This window comes from Perca flavescens, chromosome 3 (genome assembly GCF_004354835.1).
Source record: "Perca flavescens isolate YP-PL-M2 chromosome 3, PFLA_1.0, whole genome shotgun sequence".
Classification (NCBI taxonomy): Eukaryota; Metazoa; Chordata; class Actinopteri; order Perciformes; family Percidae; genus Perca; species Perca flavescens.
Window position 1 is genome coordinate 35,474,599 of NC_041333.1, and position 25,720 is coordinate 35,500,318.

Sequence of the window (25,720 nt, forward strand, 5' to 3'; positions counted from 1 at the left end):
ACAGACGTGTCCAATAAGGTACAGCACACAGTTTCAATTGTAGTAACTGTGGTATTGTCACAGAAAATATATCCATGCTGCATTGTATTAATCCAACTGTTCCTCTTCCCTCAGGTGGTTGTTGTGGCTCTGATACAAAGACCTACGCTGTGGGAGGCTGGGCCTGGGCTTGGTGTCTCATCTCGGACACTCAGAGGTAAAAAAAACTGCTAAAACATAATGTCCATTTATGTTATCTGCACATGGAGTTGGTGTTTTAGTAGCTCCTTAAAACGCTTTTGTGCCAGCAGCACAATTATACTATTTAAAGTGCTCATTTTAAGGTTCATAATTGTGTTTAGAGGTTGTATCAGGTTTACATGGTTTAATTTTCAAAAGACACCATATTTTTGTTATACTGCACATTGCTGCAGCTCCTCTTTTCACCCTGCGTGTTGTAGTAGCTAGGTAAGGACTACTAGCCAGTCAGAAGCAGAGTATGAGGGCGTGCCCTGACAGTACCTAGGTAAGGACTACTAGCCAGTCAGAAGCAGAGTATGAGGGCGTGCCCTGACAGTACCTAGGTAAGGACTACTAGCCAGTCAGAAGCAGAGTATGAGGGCGTGCCCTGACAGTACCTAGGTAAGGACTACTAGCCAGTCAGAAGCAGAGTATGAGGGCGTGCCCTGACAGTACCTAGGTAAGGACTACTAGCCAGTCAGAAGCAGAGTATGAGGGCCCTGACAGTACCTAGGTAAGGGCTACTAGCCAGTCAGAAGCAGAGTATGAGGGCGTGCCCTGACAGTACCTAGGTAAGGACTGCTAGCCAGTCAGAAGCAGAGTATGAGGGCGTGCCCTGACAGTACCTAGGTAAGGACTGCTAGCCAGTCAGAAGCAGAGTATGAGGGCGTGCCCTGACAGTACCTAGGTAAGGACTGCTAGCCAGTCAGAAGCAGAGTATGAGAGCGTGCCCTGACAGTACCTAGGTAAGGACTACTAGCCAGTCAGAAGCAGAGTATGAGAGCGTGCCCTGACAGTACCTAGGTAAGGACTACTAACCAGTCAGAAGCAGAGTATGAGGGTGTGCCATGCTAGCAGCTAGGTGAGCATTATAACGTGTGTTACAAAGTGACCTTGTTTGTCTCTGAAGTAAAGGCTGGACTACAACAGAGCAGTTTGTGAACAGTGTTTCTGTCCCTTTGGGGTGGACTTTAGGCTTTTTTACTTTGTAAACCCATAACATGCACAAAAAAGATGCATTACACAATAAAAAGGAAAGGGAAAAAGCATAATATGAGCACTTTAACCCTCTGTCCAATCTTATTTGAAGAAAATGGCCAAGGTTTTTAAAACAGACCACAGCTGAAATGGACTTTTGTGGTCTTGGATTTCCTCAGGGCAGTCAGTCCCATTATCTACAGACAATCTGTAAGCAAGTGGAGAGTGAAAGACGTTTTACCATATTCTGTTGACTATTACAGAGTGTTGATGTTTCTAGTGTTAACAGGTAGAAACGTTTCTATTTCAGCCTACACATTCACACCAGGGTTATTATAGTAAAATAAAACATAAGTACAAAGTATTTTTAGTAAACTGTAACTAAATAAAAACTAAAACCTTAAAAAAAAACAAAAAAACAGAAAAACTGAAACCGGGGCGCCCTGGTAGCTCACCTAGTTGAGCGTGCTCCCAGTATAATAAGTCTCAGTCCTTACCGCAGTGGCCTGGGTTCGAGTCCAACCTGCAGCCCTTTGCTGCCTCTAAGTCCCCCCTCTGTCTCCTCATTTCTGGTCTTCAGATATTCCATCAAATAAGGCCAAAAAAGCTTGCTCTCATCACTTAATATTCCTATCTTCATGGCATCTTTTCTCACTCTAGGATAACCCTCGAGATCATGACTCTGCAGCCCCGATGTGAGGACGTGGAGACAGCAGAGGGGGTAGCCATCACGGTCACAGGTGTGGCTCAGGTAAGACCACATCCCAGTGTCCTCACATAGACACATAGACCAGGCCTATTTTACCGACTTCCTCCGATATCACTAGGTCTGCACGTTGAACCTCATTATTTTATTCTTACGGAAATGTTTCTCTAGCGCTCAATAAGTACAAGAGAAGAAAGCTGCAATCTTTGTCTTGTTAAGCAGATAGTTCCTGATGTAAATAACATTTGGCAAAGTTTAGACTAAGTTTTATTTTGTCAAAAGTTGTTGTGTTGTTGGTGTTGAGAGAGCTTTAAACATTTGAGAACTTTGTCTTCTCCTGTTAACTAAAAAAATGTTTTTATAAAATACATTTTTATCATTAAGGCACTAGTATAAACACATCTTAAATAAAAACCCAACCCTTGTTCCCACTTACCTTGTTTATCTTATTTGGTTTTGATGACATTTCTGAAAGCTGATGGCCAGACTCTATCTACACTCTGGTCCATTAGTCTGGTCCTGCCAGACTCTGGTCCATTAGCCTGGTCCTACCAGACTCTGGTCCTCTAGCCTGGTCCTACCAGACTCTGGTCCTCTAACCTGGTCCTACCAGACTCTGGTCCATTAGCCTGGTCCTACCAGACTCTGGTCCTCTAGCCTGGTCCTACCAGACTCTGGTACACTAGCCTGGTCCTACCAGACTCTGGTCCATTAGCCTGGTCCTACCAGACTCTGGTCCTCTAGCCTGGTCCTACCAGACTCTGGTACACTAGCCTGGTCCTACCAGACTCTGGTACATTAGCCTGGTCTTACCAGACACTGGTCCTCCAGCCTGGTCCTACCAGACTCTGGTCCATTAGCCTGGTCCTACCAGACTCTGGTCCTCTAGCTTGGTCCTACCAGACTCTGGTCCATTAGCCTAGTCCTACCAGACTCTGGTTCTCTAGCCTGGTCCTACCAGACTCTGGTCCATTAGCCTGGTCCTACCAGACTCTGGTCCATTAGCCTGGTCCTACCAGACTCTGGTCCATTAGCCTAGTCCTACCAGACTCTGGTCCTCTAGCCTGGTCCTACCAGACTCTGGTCCATTAGCCTGGTCCTACCAGACTCTGGTCCTCTAGCTTGGTCCTACCAGACTCTGGTCCATTAGCCTAGTCCTACCAGACTCTGGTTCTCTAGCCTGGTCCTACCAGACTCTGGTCCATTAGCCTGGTCCTACCAGACTCTGGTCCTCTAGCCTGGTCCTACCAGACTCTGGTCCATTAGCCTGGTCCTACCAGACTCTGGTACACTAGCCTGGTCCTACCAGACTCTGGTCCATTAGCCTGGTCCTACCAGACTCTGGTACATTAGCCTGGTCCTACCAGACTCTGGTCCATTAGCCTGGTCCTACCAGACTCTGGTCCATTAGCCTGGTCCTACCAGACTCTGGTACACTAGCCTGGTCCTACCAGACTCTGGTCCATTAGCCTGGTCCTACCACACTCTGGTCCATTAGCCTGGTCCTACCAGACTCTGGTCCATTAGCCAGGTCCTACCAGACTCTGGTACACTAGCCTGGTCCTACCAGACTCTGGTCCATTAGCCTGGTCCTACCAGACTCTGGTACACTAGCCTGGTCCTACCAGACTCTGGTCCTACCAGACTCTGGTCCATTAGCCTGGTCCTACCAGACTCTGGTACACTAGCCTGGTCCTACCAGACTCTGGTCCATTAGCCTGGTCCTACCAGACTCTGGTCCATTAGCCAGGTCCTACCAGACTCTGGTACACTAGCCTGGTCCTACCAGACTCTGGTCCATTAGCCTGGTCCTACCAGACTCTGGTACACTAGCCTGGTCCTACCAGACTCTGGTCCATTAGCCTGGTCCTACCAGACTCTGGCCATTGTCTGGTAGGACCAGGCTAGTGGACCAGAGTCTGGTAGGACCAGGCTAGTGTACCAGAGTCTGGTAGGACCAGGCTAATGGACCAGAGTCTGGTAGGACCAGGCTAACAAGAGGGGAAACAACAACAACTATTGGCTTAGCTTCGCTAGCCTTAGCCAACTTAGCTGGAAAATCAAACTTTTCCCGCCGCCGCCATAACGGAACTACAACTCAAACTAGCGCACGTCATGACCTCAACGTCATCGTTCTCAGCCACTCCCTCTGTTCGCTGATTGGACCGGTTAAGATTTGGCCGGAGAAAACCCAAGAATATACCGCAAACCCAGACGTAGTACTGAAGGAACATGAAAATTGAGCGTTAGTACGTAGGAGGGCGGAGCAAGGTAATACAAAGGCTGCATCATAAACTTTCTCAGTATTGTTCAGCATATCACAGCTGGAAATTTTTCTGCATTAGATTTAATGAAATGCCACAAAACCAAGACTTGCCGGATGTATTACGTTACTGCGCCAATGTTTTTTACACAGCTTTCGTGGCATGTTGAGGGAGCAGATAATATAGCACACATAACTAGGGCTGTCCTCGACTAAAGAAATTCTTAGTCGACTAACACTTAGTTGATTTAATTGACAGAGCTGTGCGCTTTGAGAGGTGGTTAAGACTAGAAAAGCACAATATAAATGTAGTTAATTAACCATCTGTAAAACTGAGTTTCTCCACAATTATTCCTGCAAAAGCACCACTTTAAATCTTGTGTTTACCATAAATGTGCTCAGAAGTTTCTTGGAAATAAGTAATTAAGCATGAATAAGCATAAAAAATGACTAATCGACTAAAGAAATCTTAGTCAACTAAGACCAAAACGACCGATTAGTCGACTAATCGACTAAGAGGTGGCAGCCCTACACATAAGTTTTACTCTGACACAAGATGTTGTGAGTTTTGGTCTGTTAGCAGATGAGCTGACCTCACTGTGTCTTCTTCAGGTGAAAGTCATGACGGAGCATGACTTACTGGCAGTAGCTTGTGAGCAGTTCCTGGGTAAATCGGTCATGGAAATCAAAGCTGTGGTTCTGCAGACTTTGGAGGGACATCTGCGCTCCATTCTAGGTATGGACTTTAATTTAATTTGAACAACCTTTGACCCTGTTTACACGTCGTTTTTTTTTGTCGGGGGTTTTTGTGTGCTTTTTTGACGTTTTCGTTCTTTTTTCCCCTCAATTTTTTTCAATGTTCTTGTATCATTTTTAGTCTTCAAAATGCTATAAAATTGAATAAAACCCCCAAATTCGATGAAAGTAGTGAACTGATAATTTATTTTACGGAACTATCCACGTTATTATTTTTACTTTTTTGACAATGTAGTTAAAAGAAACCCAAATTTTCTGCTATAGAAACTTTTTGAAAACGGGTCAGATTTGACCAAGGACAACAGGAGGGTTAAGCATCATTGTCTATTAACTCTAGATTGATTTGTGGCAGCAGTGCAGTATTTGTCATGCATATTATCATAACCTAACATTTGCGTCTCTTTAGTTAAAAGGATTACATGCTTCTCTAAAGCAGTGGTTCTCAAACTTTTTTCAATAATGTACTCCTTTTGAATTGTTTCTTGAACCAAAGTACCCCCTGACCAGCGCTAATCATTTTTGGTTGAAAAAAAGTCTCTATAAAGAGGAACAGTACAGCGCTGTCAGCGATAGATTTACTAAACAACAGCCTTGGACCTGGAAAAAACATTTAAATGCCGATGAGAAAAACTGTAAAAAAGACAAAAAGTTGGAAAAAAATGGTAGAAAGAAGGAAGGAAGGAAGGCAAGAATAGGTCCAAATAGTATCAAAAACCTCAAAAACAGTGACATAAGAAAAAACAAGTGAGAAACTTGTAAAAAGTAGAAGGACAGTAGAAGGAAGGATAGATGAGGTCCAAAGAAGGAGACACAAATGTCACATTTTTGCTAGAAAAAAAAATTCTACATAAAGAGGAACAATGTTCTGGACAACAGCCTCGTAACTATAAAACATTTAGTTAAATATCTCACGTACCCCCTTGCAGTCCTCCAAAGTACCCCTAGGGGTACACGCACCCCCATTTGAGAAACACTGTGGTAGAGGATCTACATTCAATCAAATACACAAGAGAATATAATATTCTACCGCAGTAGTGTCAAACTCCGTTTCCCAGAGGGCCACATTGGAAAATAAGGATCACATCAAGGGCCAGACATTTAGAGTTTATTGACATGCTTTCATTTTGAAAAAAGTCAAATATCTTTGACTGTGTTATTGCATGTCTTATAAAGTCTTCTCCTTTGCAGTTTGGTCGACATAAAAGCCCTAAAAAAAGTCAGTAAAAAAAGTTCCTTATCCATCCTAGGAAAAAAAGGTCGAAAAAAGCAACAGAAACAACTTAAGAAACATGGGGGGAAAAGCGACAAAAACTAGGTGGGCCGAAATTTATTGTGAACCTAAAGCCCCGTTTACACGAAGGGAAGACACAGATATTTTCCTGCGGTTTGGCCTCTCATTTACACCAAAGTACCCCTAGGGGTACACGTACCCCCATTTGAGAAACACTGCTCTAAAGAGTAAAAAAAAACAAACTCTGCTGCCCTCAGTTTTTACACAATCCAAAGAAATATTGATAAAACATAAAAATGCACAAGACTGCTGCCAGTTGGTGAAAAGTGTCATTTTGAATTGAAAGGTACGCACGGACACGTGGGATGGAGAAATTGACAACGTCTCTCTTTCACAGGTACCTTGACTGTAGAGCAGATCTATCAGGACAGAGACCAGTTTGCTAAACTGGTGAGGGAGGTGGCAGCTCCCGACGTGGGCAGGATGGGCATCGAGATTCTCAGCTTTACCATCAAGGTAAGGGCTAGGCTTGCACGATATTGACAAAATGTGATATTGCGATATCGATATTCATTTCTATATATTTTTTAAACATACGTAAAATTACAAAAGTTACTGGAAAACGCATCAAAATAGATCCATAACACATACAACACAAGGTTTATTTCAACTGACAGTCATATTGGACTGGTCCAACATGAATAAATAAATAAATAAGGACCATGTCTACAGAACAGGACATTTTCTGCTGGTTGGACAGTATAAAATAAATGCAGGAGAACAGGACACAACTTTTCTTTCTCTTCTCTGATTCGTTCTGTTTTGTTGTCTCTATCTATTTCTTCACTTACACTATCACTCTTTTGAAATATGCACACCCACGTGGTACGCTCCATAGGGTTTGTCACGTAGTGGCCCCGTGCGCTGACGTGCACCAAAGAACTTCTAATATAGGAAGAAGTTCCTCCGGTCGTAATCATTCCTTCGCTGACCAATCAGCATTCATTAGCAGCATGCTAGCGTGTTATGGGCAACAACGACTCAACCTGTAAGAAATCAAAAGGACAGAAGTACTCGTTCATTCAACTTTCGATTTATAATCCATGTTGAACTTGCAGAAACTACAATCAAATCTGAGGTTTCCCAGAGATCGGGCGAAAGAGACCCATTGCGATAACGATATTGGGCCCTATCTTGCACTCAGCGCAATTGCCTTTGTACACCGACGCATGTATCATTCCTATTTTGCACCCGATGCACAGCAGACTTTTCCCTCCACAGACGCACGTCGGTAAATTAAGGAATGTATTTGCGCTCCTGGAGGCGGTTCAGCGAAAAGAGGAGGCGTGTTCCGGCGCAAATGTTAATTGGTGCTATTTTGCAGGTTCAGAAACCAATTCCGCCTCTGACCAGGAAAAACCTGGTCTAAAGTCAGTAGCGTGTTATTCAGATGCTATTTTAGGGGCGCATGCTTGGCCATAATGTAGCGTGTGCACAACGCGCATACACTTCTCTCATCTACACGGACGCAGCAGTTCCCATTTTTGCAAACCATACATAATTACAAAGGAAAATATTACTGAAAATGCGCTTCAGGTGTTTGGATAGATCAGGAGGCACTTTACAGTACAGTCCTCAAAAAGTCCCAGCATGCTTTGTGGCTCGTTGTGATTTACGCAACATTTCCATGAATCATGGATGTGTTGATGAGCAGGTGGACGGAGATGGAGTGGGGGAGGAGGAGGAAGGGGCACGACAGGAGCAGGTGGTGTGTTTGGAGGCCCACGCTCCATGGCTGCAGCAATCCTCTCCAGACTTGAGGAGATGCGCCCGAGAGGAGCAGCAACATCGCCACCCAAGACGGGCATTTATTACTTTGCCGCATCCCGGACAGCTCCCGCTGGCGTGCGCCAGGCTAATCCGCCGTCATAATAGCAATCCTCCATGGAACAAGCACGCCTGCCCTTAAAGGGAAGGTGAGCTGACGCTCTGATTGGTTTATTGCACGTTACGCCCAAACCACACCTAGCTACTTCAGACCAACCCATTTTAGATTTGCGTCGGGCGCAAGAGTCATTTATCCCGCCGGTATCATAGCAACAGTGCCCGAGATCCGCCCACAAAGCTACGTGCATTTTGCGTTTCATACTTGCGTTTCAGATCGTTAAAATAGGGCCCATTGAGTCGATATGTCTTGCACCCCTAGTAAGGGCAATGTACGTAGTGCTCAGACAGCAAACCGGAATACCTGAAGAAAATGCTAATGTACGTAGCTACTGAGCAAAGACAGGTCGAAATAACACAGTTCAGCGTGGACTTTGACTCCAGTGCAAAGAGAAAACGGCAGTAAATTGAGGCCCACCTAGTTTTTTTTATCGCTTTTTCCAAAGTTTTTGGTGTTTTTATTTTATTTATTTTTTTACATTTGTGGTGCTTTTTTTTAAACATTTTTGACTTTTTTTTACAGCGGTTTATGCGTTTTTTTTCAAGATTTAGGCACTTTGTTTTTACGATTTTGACGCTTTACTCAATGTTTTGCCACTTTTTGGGAAATTTGTGACTCTTTTTACGATGCTTTTGTCACTTTCTGATGTTTTTGTCACTTTTTCAGAAAATGTTGATGCTTTTTTTCAGCCTATTTCCAACTTTATTTCTCTTTTAAATAAACACATCTCAATAATCTTTACATGTCTGGCCCTTGATCTGATTCTCATTTTCCAATCTGGCCCTCTGGGAAACTGAGTTTGACACCCCTGGTTTATGGGCTGTAACATTAAGCGTTTGACACGGCTGACAAAGAGGAAGGCTAGCAGACTCTTTTGTTAGCTCGGCTTTGAAAACACAAATGTAGGTTTACCCCAATATTTTTGCCCACAACAATCGCAGCGTGAAGAATTTGATACACTTGATATAGTAATTAAATAAAATAAAAAAAACTTGATATACTTTCATAAATCTCCTTCACATTATGATTAGTGCTGCACAATCAATCTCCTTACACTTCTTAGAGAGGGAAAATGTATAACTTGTAGTTTAGAAGTGCATCTTTGGGATTGTGAGCGCTCTGTTGTTTCCATTTCTGTCTGACGCATGAACTACAGCCGACATTTGGGAAATGCCGTGTGTGTTTATAGGCTGAGCAGTTCTGTAGAAGTCATACGAACATGAGTCAGCAGCCGCCCTGGCTTGTTTTTAATCTATCGAATGTATTTAATCTGCTGTCGGGGCTGCTGCTCATTAGAGACGTCCTCTCTGCGGGCGGGAGACTCCCTCTGTACAGCTGGACTGCTGTTGATGAGAACTAAAGGAAGTGTGGAGCAGACACAGCAGCGGACCATAATGCTTAGCTGAAAGCCCAGAGTCCGATTCATCAGTTAGCTCATTAGTGGAGGCTTCAAGACATTAGTGGGTCGTGTATGTTTGTGTGTGTGTGTATATATATATATATATATATATATATATATATATATATATATATATATATATATATATATATATACATATACACACAGTACAGGCCAAAAGTTTGGACACACCTTCTCATTCAATGTGTTTCTTTATTTTCATGACTATTTACATCGTAGATTCTCACTGAAGGCATCAAAACTATGAATGAACACATATGGAATTATGTACTTAACAAGAAAGTGTGAAATAACTGAAAACATGTCTTATATTTTAGATTCCTCAAAGTAGCCACCCTTTGCTTTTTTTGATAACTCTGCAAACCCTTGGTGTTCTCTCAATGAGCTTCATGAGGTAGTCACCTGAAATGGTTTTACCTTCACAGATGTGCTTTGTCAGGGTTAATTAGTGGGATTATTTCCCTTATTAATAAAAAAGCAAAGGGTGGCTACTTTGAAGAATCTAAAATATAAGACATGTTTTCAGTTATTTCACACTTTTTTGTTAAGTACATAATTCCATATGTGTTCATTCATAGTTTTGATGCCTTCAGTGAGAATCTACAATGGAAATAATCATGAAAATGAAAAGGAAACGCATTGAATTGAGAATGTGTGTCCAAACTTTTGGCCTGTACTGTGTATATATATATACATATATATATATATATATATATATAGTAGAGCTGGGCAATATATTGATATTATATTGATATTGTGATATGAGACTAGATATCGTCTTAGATTTTAGATGTCGTACTATTGTAATATGACATACCGGTAAGTGTTTTTTCCTGGTTTTAAAGGCTGCATTACAGTAAAGTGATGTCATTTTCTGAACTTACCAGACTGTTGTAACTGTTGTAGTATTTGCCTTTATTAGATTATCCACATTACTGATGATTATTCATCAGTGAAAGCACCAATAGTCAACACTACAATATCGTTGCGGTATCAATATCGAGGTATTTGATCAAAAATATGGTGATATTTGATTTTCTCCATATCGCCCAGCCCTAATATATGGTATAAATATACACACACACACACACTAGGGCACAATATATCATTTCTTTTTCTTTTTTAAATTGCATCATCGCAATATCAACTGCCGCAATAAACCCATTGTGAAAGGCTGTGACATATCGCCAAAGACAGAAAATATCAGTAAAAAACTGCACTTTATAATCTAAAGTGCAGTAATGCACCCAATTTTTTTTTAGTGCTGCCTTTTAAATTCAATGTTCAGTTAGTTAAATAACTAATTTTGTTTTGAATTCAACAAACAATACAATTTTTGTATTGTAGAAGAATTCTGAAATCCGCAGAATGGGTACACTATTTTATTACATTTATATAGCGCTTTATCATAGACACTCAAAGCGCATTTGGGGGGAGGGGGGGGGGTGGGGACTGCTCTCTAACACCACTAATGTGTAGCACCCACCTGGGTGATGCACGGCATAGTTACGACGCCAGACGCCAGAACGCTCACCACACATCAGGTAGTTAGGGAGGGGAACATATTTTTAGTGGTGGGGGAAACCGGATAACCCGGCGAAAACCCACGCAGACACGGGGAGAACATGCAAACTCCACACAGAAAGGCCTGGATTTGAACACAGAACCTTCTTGCTTCAGCACTAACCACTGGGCCACTGTGCTGCCCAAGTAATATCAAGATAAGTAATATCTAAGATATTCAACAACTTTATCGCATATGTTTCTGATACAGAGCAGCCCTAAGACACACAAATATATATATATATATATGTGAGGAAAATAAGTATTTGAACACCCTGCTATTTTGCAAGTTCTCCCACTTGGAAATCATGGAGGGGTCTGAAATTGTCATCGTAGGTGCATGTCCACTGTGAGAGACATAATCTAAAAAAAATAAATCCAGAAATCACAATATATATGATTTTTTAACTATTTAGTTGTATGATACAGCTGCAAATAAGTATTTGAACACCTGAGAAAATCAATGTTAATATTTGGTACAGTAGCCTTTGTTTCCTCACTGTGTGTGTATATATATATATATATATATATATATATATATATATATATATATATATATATATATATATATATATATATATATATATATGCATATGCATGCACACACACACAGTTTCCTGTGGTTTTAGTGTTTGCAGGATGCTTCCAGGTTGACCTGTTTGTCTGTGCTCGCAGGATGTGTACGATAAACTGGATTACCTGAGCTCCCTTGGGAAGACCCAGACTGCAGCCGTCCAGAGAGACGCAGACATCGGCGTGGCTGAGGCAGAGAGGGATGCTGGGATACGGGTAAGGAGGTCCTAGCAGGTGGGAGACTCTGAGAAGTGGATTCTGTGTGGACATAAAAAACAACAACACAGCTTTACTTCTCTATTGTCACATAGGAAGCCGAGTGTAAGAAGGAGATGATGCACGTCAAATTCCAGGCTGACACCAAGATGGCAGATTCCAAACGAGAGCTGGAGCTGCAGAAAGCTAATTTCAACCAGGAAGTCAACACTAAGGTGGGCACCTGACTAAACTGTGTGAGGGCATGATCACAGGTGCTTTAAAGTAGTACCAAAGCGGTAAAGTGAGCTAGAGAATGACCAGAGAGAGGGAGCGGTGCTACTGCTAACGTTAGATAAAACAAAGCGAGTTCCATGGACAGGGTGCACCCGCTCCTATTGTATAACTCGCTGTGCTCCGATACTAGCTCAAGTTTATCTACCTTCTCCATTTTTTCTTGTTGTTGTGGAAACGACAGGTCTCGCTACTCTGATTATCTGGTCAGCTGTCAAAAAAAAAAAAGCGCTTGACATAGGGCGATTTTTTTTTTCCCAGAAAAGTTGAACCTCTGACGCAAGATGTTGAGCCTCTCAGGACAATTTTTTTTTTTTTTTGAAAACACGATGTACTCCACAGGACTGTAAAACAGACGCTGGCAGCTTCAAAAAAAGACATTGAACATTGTCTTAAGCAGCAACCTCTGATGCTAAAAGATGAAGCCAATGCACAGGTGCAAAAAACTGCAGTTGACTGTCTTATGTACAGCACGACCGATATATTGGCGGGACGATATTATCGACCGATATTAGACAATTTCCAAACTATCGGTATCGGCATTTATAACGGCTGATAAATTAATATTTAAAAAATAAAATAAAAACGGACGAAACACCCTTCAACCATGTTCTGAGTGTTGGCATAGTTTGTCCACCAGAGGGCGCTCTACAATGGCCCTGTTGGCAACACTCTCTGATTTGTTGTTGTTATTGTTTTTGTTCAAAGAACTCAATGGGCCCTATTTTAACGATCTGAAACGCAAGTATGAAACGCAAAACGCAAGTAGCTTTGTGGGCGGATCTCAGGCGCTGTTGCTATGATACCGGCGGGATAAATGAGTCTTGCGCCCGACGCAAATCTAAAATGGGTTGGTCTGAAGTAGCTAGGTGTGGTTTGGGCGTAACGTGCAATAAACCAATCAGAGCGTCAGCTCACAGCAGGCGTGCTTGTTCCATGGAGGATTGCTATTATGACGGCGGATTAGCCTGGCGCACGCCAGCGGGAGCTGTCCGAGATGCGGCAAAGTAATAAATGCCCGTCTTGTCCGGGTGGCGATGTTGCTGCGGCCTCTCGGGCTCATCTCCTCAGGTCTGGAGAGGATTGCTGCAGCCATGGAGCGTGGGCCTCCAAACGCACCAGCTGCTCCTGTTGTGCCCCTGTTGTGTGAATTATCAAATTATTTTAGTGAGGACTCATAAATAGCTACAAATAAGGGAAGTCTGTTTATGTTTTGTTACGCGTTTCTGGATTTAAAAAAATATATATATATATATATCGGCCGATATATCAACCAAATATTTGTATCGATATCGGCCTTAAAAATCCTTCATCGGTCGGGCTCTAGTCTCACGTGCTGATGTTTTTTTAGAAAGCAGAGGCCCAGCTGGCGTACGAGCTGCAGGCAGCCAAGGAGCAGCAGAAGATCTGCCTGGAGGAGATTGAGATCGAAGTGGTGCAGAGGAAGAAGCAGATCACCATCGAGGAGAGGGAGATCGAGCGGACGGACAAGGAGCTCATCGCCACAGTCAAGAGGCCCGCCGAGGCAGAGGCCTACAAAATGCAGCAGCTGGCCGAGGGGCAGAAGTGAGTGAGAACCCAGCGGTCAAAAGGGGCATTCAGACCATTTTTTAGGAGCTTTTTCAACCATTATCACCAATAGGAAGAACTGTCACGGTCACAGAGAACCAACAACATCATCATCATCATCATCATCATCATCATCATCATCGTTTTTATTCCAGACTCAAGGTCCATTCAAAAGACACAGACATGACATACAACATACCTTAAAAACAAATAAAAACATAATCAAAGAAATAAAAGCCAGAAGAAACAACAATACTACATTTCTATAAAAGACACTTATACCGGTGTTTCCATAGTGATGATTGGTATCGTAACACTTTGACAACACAAGTGTTCGGCAAAGTCCACGCTCTTCTTGTCCTCTTGCTGTAGTGGCCTGTAGTTGGCTTAAAAGGGAGGACTTGGCGAGCTAATTAGAGTAGGAATCTGAAACATCTAGTATAGATTTAATGTCAAAATGCAAAATACACCAGAAGCATTATTGACGGCTGCAAAATGTCCGAAAAGTATGGATCAGTGTTTCCCAAAAGCCAGAGAAGACGTCCTCCAATGTCTTGTTTTGTCCACAACCCAAGTGTCACAGAGGAGAGAAGAAACTATATAATTTTGCATTAGACAAGCTGGAATCGGAACAATTTTTTACTTTTTTATATAAAAAAATTACTCAAACTGATTAATCGATTATCAAAGTAGATGGCGGTTTACTTAATAGTTGACAACTTATCGATTAATCTTTGCAATTAGCAGTTAGAAGTACGCAGCATATTGTGAGATGTGTTAAATGGATGAATCAGCTATCAGTTAATTTAACTCTTGTGTTTCAGGACGAAGACGGTGCTGATAGCTCAGGCTCAGGCAGAAAAGATCAGGAAGATCGGCGAGGCGGAGGCTTCCTCCATCGAGGCCGTGGGCAAGGCGGAGGCTGAGAAGATGAGACTGAAGGCTGAGGCCTACCAGCAGTACGGAGAGGCAGCTAAGACCGCCCTGGTCCTGGAGGCCCTGCCTAAGGTAAAACATAGACGGCTTCTCCAAGTGTCCTTAAACTGCTCATGTTATGCTCATTTTCAGGTTCATGATTGTATTTAGAGGTTGTACCAGAATAGGTTTACATGGTTTAATTTTCAACAAACACCATATTTTTGTTGTACTGCACATTACTGAAGCTCCTCTTTTCACCCTGTGTGTTTAGCTCTCTGTTTTAGCTACAGAGTTTTATTTGGGAGTCGCACATGCGCAGTAGCTAGGTAAGGACTACTAGCCAGTCAGAAGCAGAGTATGAGGGAGTGCCCTGACAGTACCTAGGTAAGGACTACTAGCCAGTCAGAAGCAGAGTATGAGGGCCTTGACAGTACCTAGGTAAGGACTACTAGCCAGTCAGAAGCAGAGTACGAGGGCGTGTCCTGACAGTACCTAGGTAAGGACTACTAGCCAGTCAGAAGCAGAGTACGAGGGCGTGTCCTGACAGTACCTAGGTAAGGACTACTAGCCAGTCAGAAGCAGAGTATGAGGGCGTGCCCTGACAGTACCTAGGTAAGGACTACTAGCCAGTCAGAAGCAGAGTATGAGGGCCCTGACAGTACCTAGGTAAGGACTACTAGCCAGTCAGAAGCAGAGTATGAGGGAGTGCCCTGACAGTACCTAGGTAAGGACTACTAGCCAGTCAGAAGCAGAGTATGAGGGCTCTGACAGTACCTAGGTAAGGACTACTAGCCAGTCAGAAGCAGAGTATGAGGGCGTGTCCTGACAGTACCTAGGTAAGGACTACTAGCCAGTCAGAAGCAGAGTACGAGGGCGTGTCCTGACAGTACCTAGGTAAGGACTACTAGCCAGTCAGAAGCAGAGTATGAGGGAGTGTCCTGACGGTACCTAGGTAAGGACTACTAGCCAGTCAGAAGCAGAGTATGAGGGCCTTGACAGTACCTAGGTAAGGACTACTAGCCAGTCAGAAGCAGAGTACGAGGGCGTATCCTGACAGTACCTAGGTAAGGACTACTAGCCAGTCAGAAGCAGAGTATGAGGGCGTGCCCTGACAGTACCTAGGTAAGGACTACTAGCCAGTCAGAAGCAGAGTATGAGGGTCCTGACAGTACCTAGGTAAGGACTACTAGCCAGTCAGAAGCAGAGTGTGAGGGCGGTCCTGACAGTACCTAGGTAAGGACTACTAGCCAGTCAGAAGCAGAGTATTACCCTGACAGTACCTAGGTAAGGACTACTAGCCAGTCAGGTTTGTCCTGACAGTACCTAGGTAAGGACTACTAGCCAGTCAGAAGCAGAGTATGAGGGCGTGTCCTGACAGTACCTAGGTAAGGACTACTAGCCAGTCAGAAGCAGAGTGTGAGGGCGTGTCCTGACAGTACCTAGGTAAGGACTACTAGCCAGTCAGAAGCAGAGTATGAGGGCGTGCCTTGACAGTACCTAGGTAAGGACTACTAGCCAGTCAGAAGCAGAGTACGAGGGCGTGTCCTGACAGTACCTAGGTAAGGACTACTAGCCAGTCAGAAGCAGAGTATGAGGGCGCACCCTGACAGTACCTAGGTAAGGACTACTAGCCAGTCAGAAGCAGAGCACGAGGGCGTGTCCTGACAGTACCTAGGTAAGGACTACTAGCCAGTCAGAAGCAGAGTATGAGGGCGTGCCCTGACAGTACCTAGGTAAGGACTACTAGCCAGTCAGAAGCAGAGTATGAGGGCGTGTCCTGACAGTACATAGGTAAGGACTACTAGCCAGTCAGAAGCAGAGTATGAGGGCGTGTCCTGACAGTACCTAGGTAAGGACTACTAGCAAGTCAGAAGCAGAGTATGAGGGCGTGTCCTGACAGTACCTAGGTAAGGACTACTAGCCAGTCAGAAGCAGAGTATGAGGGCGTGTCCTGACAGTACCTAGGTAAGGACTACTAGCCAGTCAGAAGCAGAGTATGAGGGCGTGTCCTGACAGTACCTAGGTAAGGACTACTAGCAAGTCAGAAGCAGAGTATGAGGGGGCGTGTCCTGACAGTACCTAGGTAAGGACTACTAGCCAGTCAGAAGCAGAGTGTGAGGGCGTGTCCTGACAGTACCTAGGTAAGGACTACTAGCCAGTCAGAAGCAGAGTATGAGGGCGTGCCTTGACAGTACCTAGGTAAGGACTACTAGCCAGTCAGAAGCAGAGTACGAGGGCGTGTCCTGACAGTACCTAGGTAAGGACTACTAGCCAGTCAGAAGCAGAGTATGAGGGCGTGCCCTGACAGTACCTAGGTAAGGACTACTAGCCAGTCAGAAGCAGAGTACGAGGGCGTGTCCTGACAGTACCTAGGTAAGGACTACTAGCCAGTCAGAAGCAGAGTATGAGGGCGTGCCCTGACAGTACCTAGGTAAGGACTACTAGCCAGTCAGAAGCAGAGTATGAGGGCGTGTCCTGACAGTACATAGGTAAGGACTACTAGCCAGTCAGAAGCAGAGTATGAGGGCGTGTCCTGACAGTACCTAGGTAAGGACTACTAGCAAGTCAGAAGCAGAGTATGAGGGCGTGTCCTGACAGTACCTAGGTAAGGACTACTAGCCAGTCAGAAGCAGAGTATGAGGGGCGTGTCCTGACAGTACCTAGGTAAGGACTACTAGCCAGTCAGAAGCAGAGTATGAGGGCGTGTCCTGACAGTACCTAGGTAAGGACTACTAGCCAGTCAGAAGCAGAGTACGAGGGCGTGTCCTGACAGTACATAGGTAAGGACTACTAGCCAGTCAGAAGCAGAGTACGAGGGCGTGTCCTGACAGTACCTAGGTAAGGACTACTAGCCAGTCAGAAGCAGAGTATGAGGGTGTGCCATGCTAGCAGCTAGGTGAGCATTATAACGTGTGATACAAAGTGACCACGTTGGTCTCTGAAGTAAAGGCTGGACTACAACAGAGCTGTTTGGAGCAGTTGGTGAACAGTGTTTTCTGTTGGAGATGGTAAGTCTCTTTGGGCTGGACTTTGGGCTTTTTCACTTTGTAAACCTATAACATGCACACAAAAGATATATAACACAATAAAGGAAAGGGGAAAAGCATAATATGAGCACTTTAAAAGGTCCATAATGCACCTCCAGCTTCTCTAAACACCTGTAGTTTTGTTCAAGATGCATCAAACGTTTTACGACAAGCATGAGCCAGCATGAGCCAGCATTATGTCCGTGCGTGGTTCCCACACTAAGAAGTATTTCTCTTATCTGTACGTGAATTGAAAAAGTTGTAAAAACACTGCGCGTTCATTCACTTGCTTGCCAAGCGGTAGTGAGAAGATCGACACCACTCTCATATCTGTCTGTTAAATATGAAGTCACTGCCGCAGGACAGTTAGCTTAGCAAAAGGCTGGAAACGAGGGGAAAACTGCTAGCCTGGCTGTGTATTCATCTAATAAATCTGCCCAGCAGCACCTCTAAAATCTCTTGTTATATCTTGTTTGTTTAATCCCCACACGAGCACCCAGAAAGCTGTAACCCAACTTTTAAATAGTTGCAGAAAGTGTTCAAAGCTCAAACCCAAAAATTCAACACAAGATCTATTTTTTTTCAGGCAATGGAACATAAACCACGGAGAAATTGAAGGAAAATGACAGCTCTCAGTCTGTAGTCGGGAGTAGAGAGACCCGAGCCCGACAGACAGATATTTAGAAATTATGTTTGGGTTCGGGCTCGGTCACATCAGCGCATTGTGATAAGGCATTTGTTGTAAAATGGTGCTGCAGCTCTTTTAAGAAAGCTGTGTGTCTGTGTGTGTGTGTGTGTGTGTGTGTGTGTGTGTGTGTGTGTGTGTGTGTGTGTGTGTGTGTGTGTGTGTGTGTGTGTGTGTGTGTGTGTGTGTGTGTGTGTGTGTGCGTGTGTGTGTGTGTGTGGATGCGACCGGAGCAGAGTTGGTGGAAATAAGTTGAAGTTTTGTACACAGCGTGTGCGGTAGGGCTGTCCTCGACTGAAGAAATTCTTAGTCGACTAACACTTATACGATTTTGTCGACTAATCGATGAGTTGATTTAATTGACAGAGCTGTGCTCTTTGAGAGGTGGTTAAGACCAGAAAAGCCCAATATAAATGTAGTTAATTAACCATCTGTAAAACTGAGTTTCTCCACAATTAATCCTGCAAAAGCACCACTTTAAATCTTGTGTTTACCATAAATGTGCTCAGAAGTTTCTTGGAAATGAGTAACTAAGCATGAATAAGCATAAAAAATGACTAATCGACTAAAGAAATCTTAGTCAACTAAGACCAAAACGACCGATTAGTCGACTAATCGACTAAGAGGTGGCAGCCCTAGTGTGCGGTGTCCAAAATAAACCCCAGACTGAAAGCCAAGTTCATTCATTTGCTCACCAGAAACGTGATTTTAACCCCGACGATATTCATGTTGTAACGTCGGCCCTGGAGGAAACGAGTCTCCCCTGGTTTTTCACGGTCGTTAACGAAGCGATCAGGAAAAGGTTAACACATTGAACATTTTAAATATTTACGTGCGCTGATGAGCTCATCTGTTGGCATTTCCCGGATGCCTTCCTACAGTTGCTTAATAAAACTGGCCTTTCCACACAAACAAACTTACATGTGTCATTAGTGTGAGGAAAAAAAACGAGATTTTAACTGTGTCGGGATTGGACCGAAATATCTTAATGCCTGTCGGGCCGGGCTCGGTTACTGCTCTGTCGGGCTCGGACAGAACAATGGGGCCCGATCCGCACTCTAGTCGGGATCACCGCAGTTGCTTCAATCTTGTATAACATGATAACTCAATGTTTTTTCTTTTATTTTTATTCATGTCCGTACAGTAAAGACTTTTCTTGTACCTTTTGTAGATTGCGTCCAAGGTGGCTGCGCCATTAGCCAAGACCAATGAGATCGTCATGCTCAGTGGGGACGGCAACCGGCTGACCAGCGAGGTCAACCGCCTGTTGGCTGAACTTCCTGTGTCTGTCAACGCTCTCACTGGAGTGGATTTGTCAAAGGTAAGCACAGTAATATCAACGCTAGTAACAGCTCTCTAAATCCACAGGTGGTGGATAAGACCAAAAGCTGGTGAAAGTTTGAGTGTTAAAGGGCTACGCTTAAGGCTTATCACGGTCTCCCCCAGCTGTAGATAGGTGGGGTCTCCTCTAGCTGTAGATAGGTGGGGTCTCCCCCAGCTGTAGATAGGTGGGGTCTCCCCCAGCTGTAGATAGGTGGGGTCTCCTCTAGCTGTAGATAGGTGGGGTCTCCCCCAGCTGTAGATAGGTGGGGTCTCCCCAGCTGTAGATAGGTGGGGTCTCCTCTAGCTGTAGATAGGTGGGGTCTCCCCCAGCTGTAGATAGGTGGGGTCTCCTCTAGCTGTAGATAGGTGGGGTCTCCTCTAGCTGTAGATAGGTGGGGTCTCCCCCAGCTGTAGATAGGTGGGGTCTCCCCCAGCTGTATATAGGTGGGGTCTCCCCCAGCTGTAGATAGGTGGGGTCTCCTCTAGCTGTAGATAGGTGGGGTCTCCCCCAGCTGTAGATAGGTGGGGTCTCCTCTAGCTGTAGATAGATGGGGTCTCCCCCAGCTGTAGATAGGTGGGGTCTCCTCTAGCTGTAGATAGGTGGGGTCTCCTCTAGCTGTAGATAGGTGGGGTCTCCCCTAGCTGTAGATAGGTGGGGTCTCCTCTAGCTGTATATAGGTGGGGTCTCCCCCAGCTGTAGATAGGTGGGGTCTCCTCTAGCTGTAGATAGGTGGGGTCTCCCCTAGCTGTAGATAGGTGGGGTCTCCTCTAGCTGTATATAGGTGGGGTCTCCCCCAGCTGTAGATAGGTGGGGTCTCCTCTAGCTGTAGATAGGTGGGGTCTCCTCTAGCTGTATATAGGTGGGGTCTCCCCCAGCTGTAGATAGGTGGGGTCTCCCCTAGCTGTAGATAGGTGGGGTCTCCTCTAGCTGTAGATAGGTGGGGTCTCCCCTAGCTGTAGATAGGTGGGGTCTCCTCTAGCTGTAGATAGGTGGGGTCTCCCCTAGCTGTATATAGGTGGGGTCTCCCCCAGCTGTAGATAGGTGGGGTCTCCCCCAGCTGTAGATAGGTGGGGTCTCCCCTAGCTGTAGATAGGTGGGGTCTCCTCTAGCTGTAGATAGGTGGGGTCTCTCCTAGCTGTAGATAGGTGGGGTCTCCTCTAGCTGTAGATAGGTGGGGTCTCCTCTAGGGGTGGGAATCACCAGAGGTACCACGATACGATATTATCTCGATACTTAGGTCACGATACGATATTATTGCGATTTTAAACATATTGCGATATTCTGCAATATATTGCAATTTATTACCTTTTTTCCAACTTCATTATTATGTCCCCAAAGGAAAACTTTGTCAACATCTGTTTGTTCATCTCACATGAATTTTATTGCTGTAAAATGTGACTGTCAAGCTGACTAACTAACCAGCACTTTAATGAATATGTTATAAATGTTGTATACACCTGGCAAACTGACCTGTTTGCATTTTTAATTAAGGTGGACTAGACTGTAATACCAACAGGTATGCACTGCTGTGCTACTACAGGTATTTTTACAATTAAAATGAGTACAAAACGGCGAACGGAGTCACGTACCTTGGTTCCGGTGTTTTTAGCAAGTGACAAAATCCTTCATTTTCCACAACGTTGTATGGACGCAGGTCTTTGCACATGAAGTAGGCGATGGCTTGAGTTATTTTCTTAGCTCGCTCTGAATTGGGAGGTAGCTTTGTCAAGCTAAGTGTGTCCAGTGTTGGTTGGTTTTTCGGGCGGAGCTGGTTTAGCATTAGCTTTACCGTCCTCGGCTAACGCTAACTCTGGATGGTGGCGCGTGAGATGAGCCCTCATGTTTGTGGTATTCCCTGAGTATTTTATTTGCATACGACACTCCTTGCAAATCCCATGTCTCATGTCCATCTCAGTTGTCCCCTCCTTGTTAAAAATCCGAAAAAAGTCCAAACACTTGATTTAAACGCAGATGGTGCATTTCTGATTTCTTTCTCTGACGCTGCCATGTTTATTTTATCTACATCCTCCTGCACGCTGACAGTCACCCCGCTGACCTCACCAGAAAACAAACAGCGCCATCTGGTGGACTGAATAAGCAATTGATTTTATTATTATACTACCAAAAAGTTAAATTCTGATGTGCAATTTAAATAATAAAAGATCGATACTTGGCGCCTGTGTATCGATACAGTATTGCCACGAAATATCGCGATACTATGCTGTATCGATCCCATACTATGCTGTAGATGTGGGGTCTCCTCTAGCTTTTTCCCCAGCCCCTGGGGTCTCCTCTAGCTGTAGATAGGTGGGGTCTCCTCTAGCTGTAGATAGATGGGGTCCCCCCTAGCTGTAGATAGGTGGGGTCTCCCCTAGCTGGGGTCTCCCCTAGCTGTAGATAGGTGGGGTCTCCCCTAGCTGTAGATAGGTGGGGTCTCCCTAGCTGTAGATAGGTGGGGTCTCCCTAGCTGATAGGTGGGGATAGGTGGGGTCTCCTCTAGCTGTAGATAGGTGGGGTGGGTAGATAGATAGCTGTAGATAGGTGGGGTCTCCTCTAGCTGTAGATAGGTGGGGTCTCCCCTAGCTGTAGAACTCTTAGAGCATTGGCGTGTTGAGTCTGTAGTTTCTCAGTGACAGAGTTGAGTCCCTTGCTCATCCCTCCATTTTAATCCTTTTCAGTGTTTTGCAGCTCTATTTTTATACATCCACTGCATTAAATTGCAGATTTGTTTTGCTTTCTTGACACATGATCCACGGTAAAATTCCCGCTGCGTTTTGCCTCTTTTCTCTGCGCCCTACCTCGCGGTTTTTGCCGCGGATCACGTGTAGGTGGTTGAAGCCAGCCAGTTGAGATTTTCGGGAAAACCCTAAAAAAAGAACAGTGACTGGAGAAAAAAAAAACTAAAAGTAGGCCATGAAGGCACTCTTTGGCTACGTTCACACCGCAAGTTTTAATGCTTAATTTGGATTATTTTTTGCTCAGATCTGATTTTTTGTTTGACCTTTTTATAATGTGTCCTATATCAGATTCCAGTGTGAACTGTTTGCGGTTTCGAACTGACCCGCATGCGCAAAAGAACAGTAACCATGACATCAGACGCAGCACGCTGCTGCACTAAAGTTATGGAGGTTATGGAGGAAGTCGGCATTTTCACTTTTATTTCAAAATGTTTGCGTAATGGCAGCTGTAACTTTGTTTTAGATTTTTTTTGGGCTTTTCCACCTTTCAATGGATAGGACAGCTAGGCGAGAAAGGCGAGAAAGAGGGGGAAGACATGCATGAAATCGTCACAGGTCGGATTCGAACCCTGGACCTCTGCGTCGAGGCATAAACCTCTATGTATATGTGCGCCTGCTCTACCCACTGAGCCAACCTGGCCACTGGCAGCTGTAACATTTATGAGCATAACACTAATTCGGTCTAACACCTTCCTCTCCCTCCATCGACTTGCTCCATCACTGTTCTCCATGTTGTAGGCCTAGTCCAGTTTTTAATGTTACTGTCTGTCGCGGGCTAACTCCCACTGGTGCATAATTGTGACAAATGTCGATGTAGATTGACGTAAAAGTCGCATAAAATCCGCCTCGGTTGTTCACACTGCGGCCGCGTTGAAAACGAATCAGACCTGGGTCTGATTCAGGACCACATTGTCAGATTTGGGCTAGATTTGAGTGTTCACACTACTTCTGACCCCCCAAAAAAAAATCAGCTTTGGGCCACTTTTGCCTGCAGTCTGAACGTACTGTAGCCTTGTTTCAGAGTTTCAACGGCAGGTTGAATAATGTGTTCGTCTTTTGACAGATCCCGTTGCTGCAGAAGATGACCGGTGCTCAAGCCTGAAAGCCGACTCCTCCACATGACTCCAGTATCTCTTGTATGCACTCTGATAGACTGCCTTTAATACACTTGAAGAATTTTGTTGTTTTATACGTATATACTGTAAACCAAGTGAATTTTGGAAACCTCTGGTGCCTTACTTCACACAGGGCCAGAATATCTGCATGCACTGCTGCTCATTCAAAGATTTTTTTTTTTATTTATTTTGTGTTAACATGGGAACATTTTGTGTTTTTTATCCAGGTTAGATTCATTATAACACTTAATATTCTGTATTTATACATTGAGGGTCCTGCTTTGTCAGACCCCGGGGCCTCGGCTCTCACTTTTTACATTCCGTACGTCGTTTTATATTATACTTTCTTTATCGTTAGACACATCTGCATTCCCTAGATAACATTAATCTCTTTCTCGTAGAGCTTTTCTTTGTATCCTACATGTTGCAATATTTAATGATTTGTTATTTTGGGTCACTGATTGATTCTTACAATGCAACAGGTGCTCAAAATCTTAAAAGAAGCCTCTCTCATTGTGCAAAGTTTGTCTGTTCCCCTGAAATAAGTTTAATTCTCGACAAACTGTTGATATCAGGCATGATAAATATGCTTTTTATTGACATGCTGGCAGGAAAACGGGACGCAAAATCTGATCTTGTGCTGATATGGTTAGCTTGTAGTGTGTTCCTTTTAATATTTAGTGGAAAACTGTTAGTTTCGGCCTTGATTAAGATTGAAAAAAATCAGCCTGTGTTAAAAAGAAAGAAAGAAGAGAAAGTAAGAATGATGGGCAAACTGTAAAAATGGCCAGCATGGAGGTGTGTTTGTTATGTTTATATTTGGGGGAAAAAGCTTCATGTGAGTAGATTCTAAAAAGTGAAAGGCCGAACAGCGATGCCAAATAGAATAGGTTGTCTTTTAATTTGTTGTATTGTCGTTATCAGAAGGATTTTGGGATACTGTACAGTATATCTGATGTGTAATTTCATACTATAAATACCCGTAAATGCTAAGTCACGTTCGACAGGGTGCGTCAAACAAACCAAACTCCTACACTTTACACAGAAACACACTTTTCTGTTTAACGTTTGCACACGTTTGCATTGATTTGTTTTTAATAACTGTGACATAAAAAAAATAGAAGGACCTTTTAGCACTTTGTGTGTGCTTTAACTTATCAAACAATGTTTTGTCTGTTTTAAATCAGTGATATTGCTGTTTGTAAATGTTTTTTGTTTTTTGGGGGGTGGGGGCAAAGCACCAAATGTTAAAAAGGGAGAGTTCAGATGTTTAGAAGTGTGGTTGTATGAGCTACTTCTCCATAGTCAGCGTTTTAGCTACATTTGATGGTGGTCGGCACGCCCCAAGTTTGGAGAAACAGGGAGGAGTACGGATTTAGACACCTAAAAAAAAAAAGCCACCAGATTCCTTTGACAAAAACAGTAATTTTGCCTCAAAACCAAAGGGAGTTACTGGTCTACTGCTGCCTCCACCAGTTAGTTAGTTAGTTAGTTAGTTAGTGTTATTGTGTGACTTAACTGAATCTGAACTAACCATTTTCAAACACCAAAGTCACACAATAACGCAGACTAACTAACCGATGGAGGCAGCGGTAGAGCAGCAACTCCTTTTGGTTTTTAGGCAAAATGACTGTTTTTGTCAGAGGAGTCTGGTGGCTTTAAGAGAGCAGAGATAACGGCTTCAGATCACCGTCGTAATAGGCTGTCTGACAGCAAGGTGTGAAAATATTCTTAATATAGCGTACACACTAGACACATTTTTTTTTTGTTGGAGTCTAAAATACATTTAGCTGCGGCCCCTGTCCACAGCAGCACTGTAGCCAATACACCGACTATGGAGAAGTAGCTTATACAACCCCATTATCCTTTTTAAGCTCGGTGCAGCGGTAGAAAGAATCTGACGCGGAAAGGTTTTTTTTTTTTTATACAAAGATTCGGAGTGCTTACGGTACGTTATTGGGGCATACCTCCTATGAAATGTATCCCATCGACTTGGACACTAACTTGCAGAAGAACAGCTCGTCTCCCTTCAATGCTGTAAAGAGCTGCGCTCACCTACGCTAAACCTAAAACTAGCGTGGCAGTGATGTTTGAACCTTGTATCTCTAGCACGTGACGAATACAGTGGTGATTTTATGTGTGTATATACAGTACAGGCCAAAAGTTTGGACACACCTTCTCATTCAAATGCTTTTCCTTTTT

General features: G+C 44.0%; 1 protein-coding gene across 1 annotated transcript in view; it reads left to right on the forward strand.

The window, feature by feature from the left end:
* The window catches only part of LOC114552410 (flotillin-2), a 26,918-nt gene extending 1,198 nt beyond the window's left edge, over positions 1 to 25,720 (forward strand). Inside the window, exons 2-11 of the mRNA XM_028573170.1 lie at positions 115 to 196; positions 1,858 to 1,948; positions 4,779 to 4,902; positions 6,551 to 6,669; positions 11,757 to 11,870; positions 11,966 to 12,085; positions 13,495 to 13,709; positions 14,537 to 14,720; positions 19,513 to 19,662; positions 23,467 to 25,720. Of these exons, the coding sequence (XP_028428971.1) occupies positions 115 to 196; positions 1,858 to 1,948; positions 4,779 to 4,902; positions 6,551 to 6,669; positions 11,757 to 11,870; positions 11,966 to 12,085; positions 13,495 to 13,709; positions 14,537 to 14,720; positions 19,513 to 19,662; positions 23,467 to 23,505 (1,238 nt within the window). The 3' untranslated portion in view covers positions 23,506 to 25,720. The remainder of the gene's footprint in view (positions 1 to 114; positions 197 to 1,857; positions 1,949 to 4,778; positions 4,903 to 6,550; positions 6,670 to 11,756; positions 11,871 to 11,965; positions 12,086 to 13,494; positions 13,710 to 14,536; positions 14,721 to 19,512; positions 19,663 to 23,466) is intronic.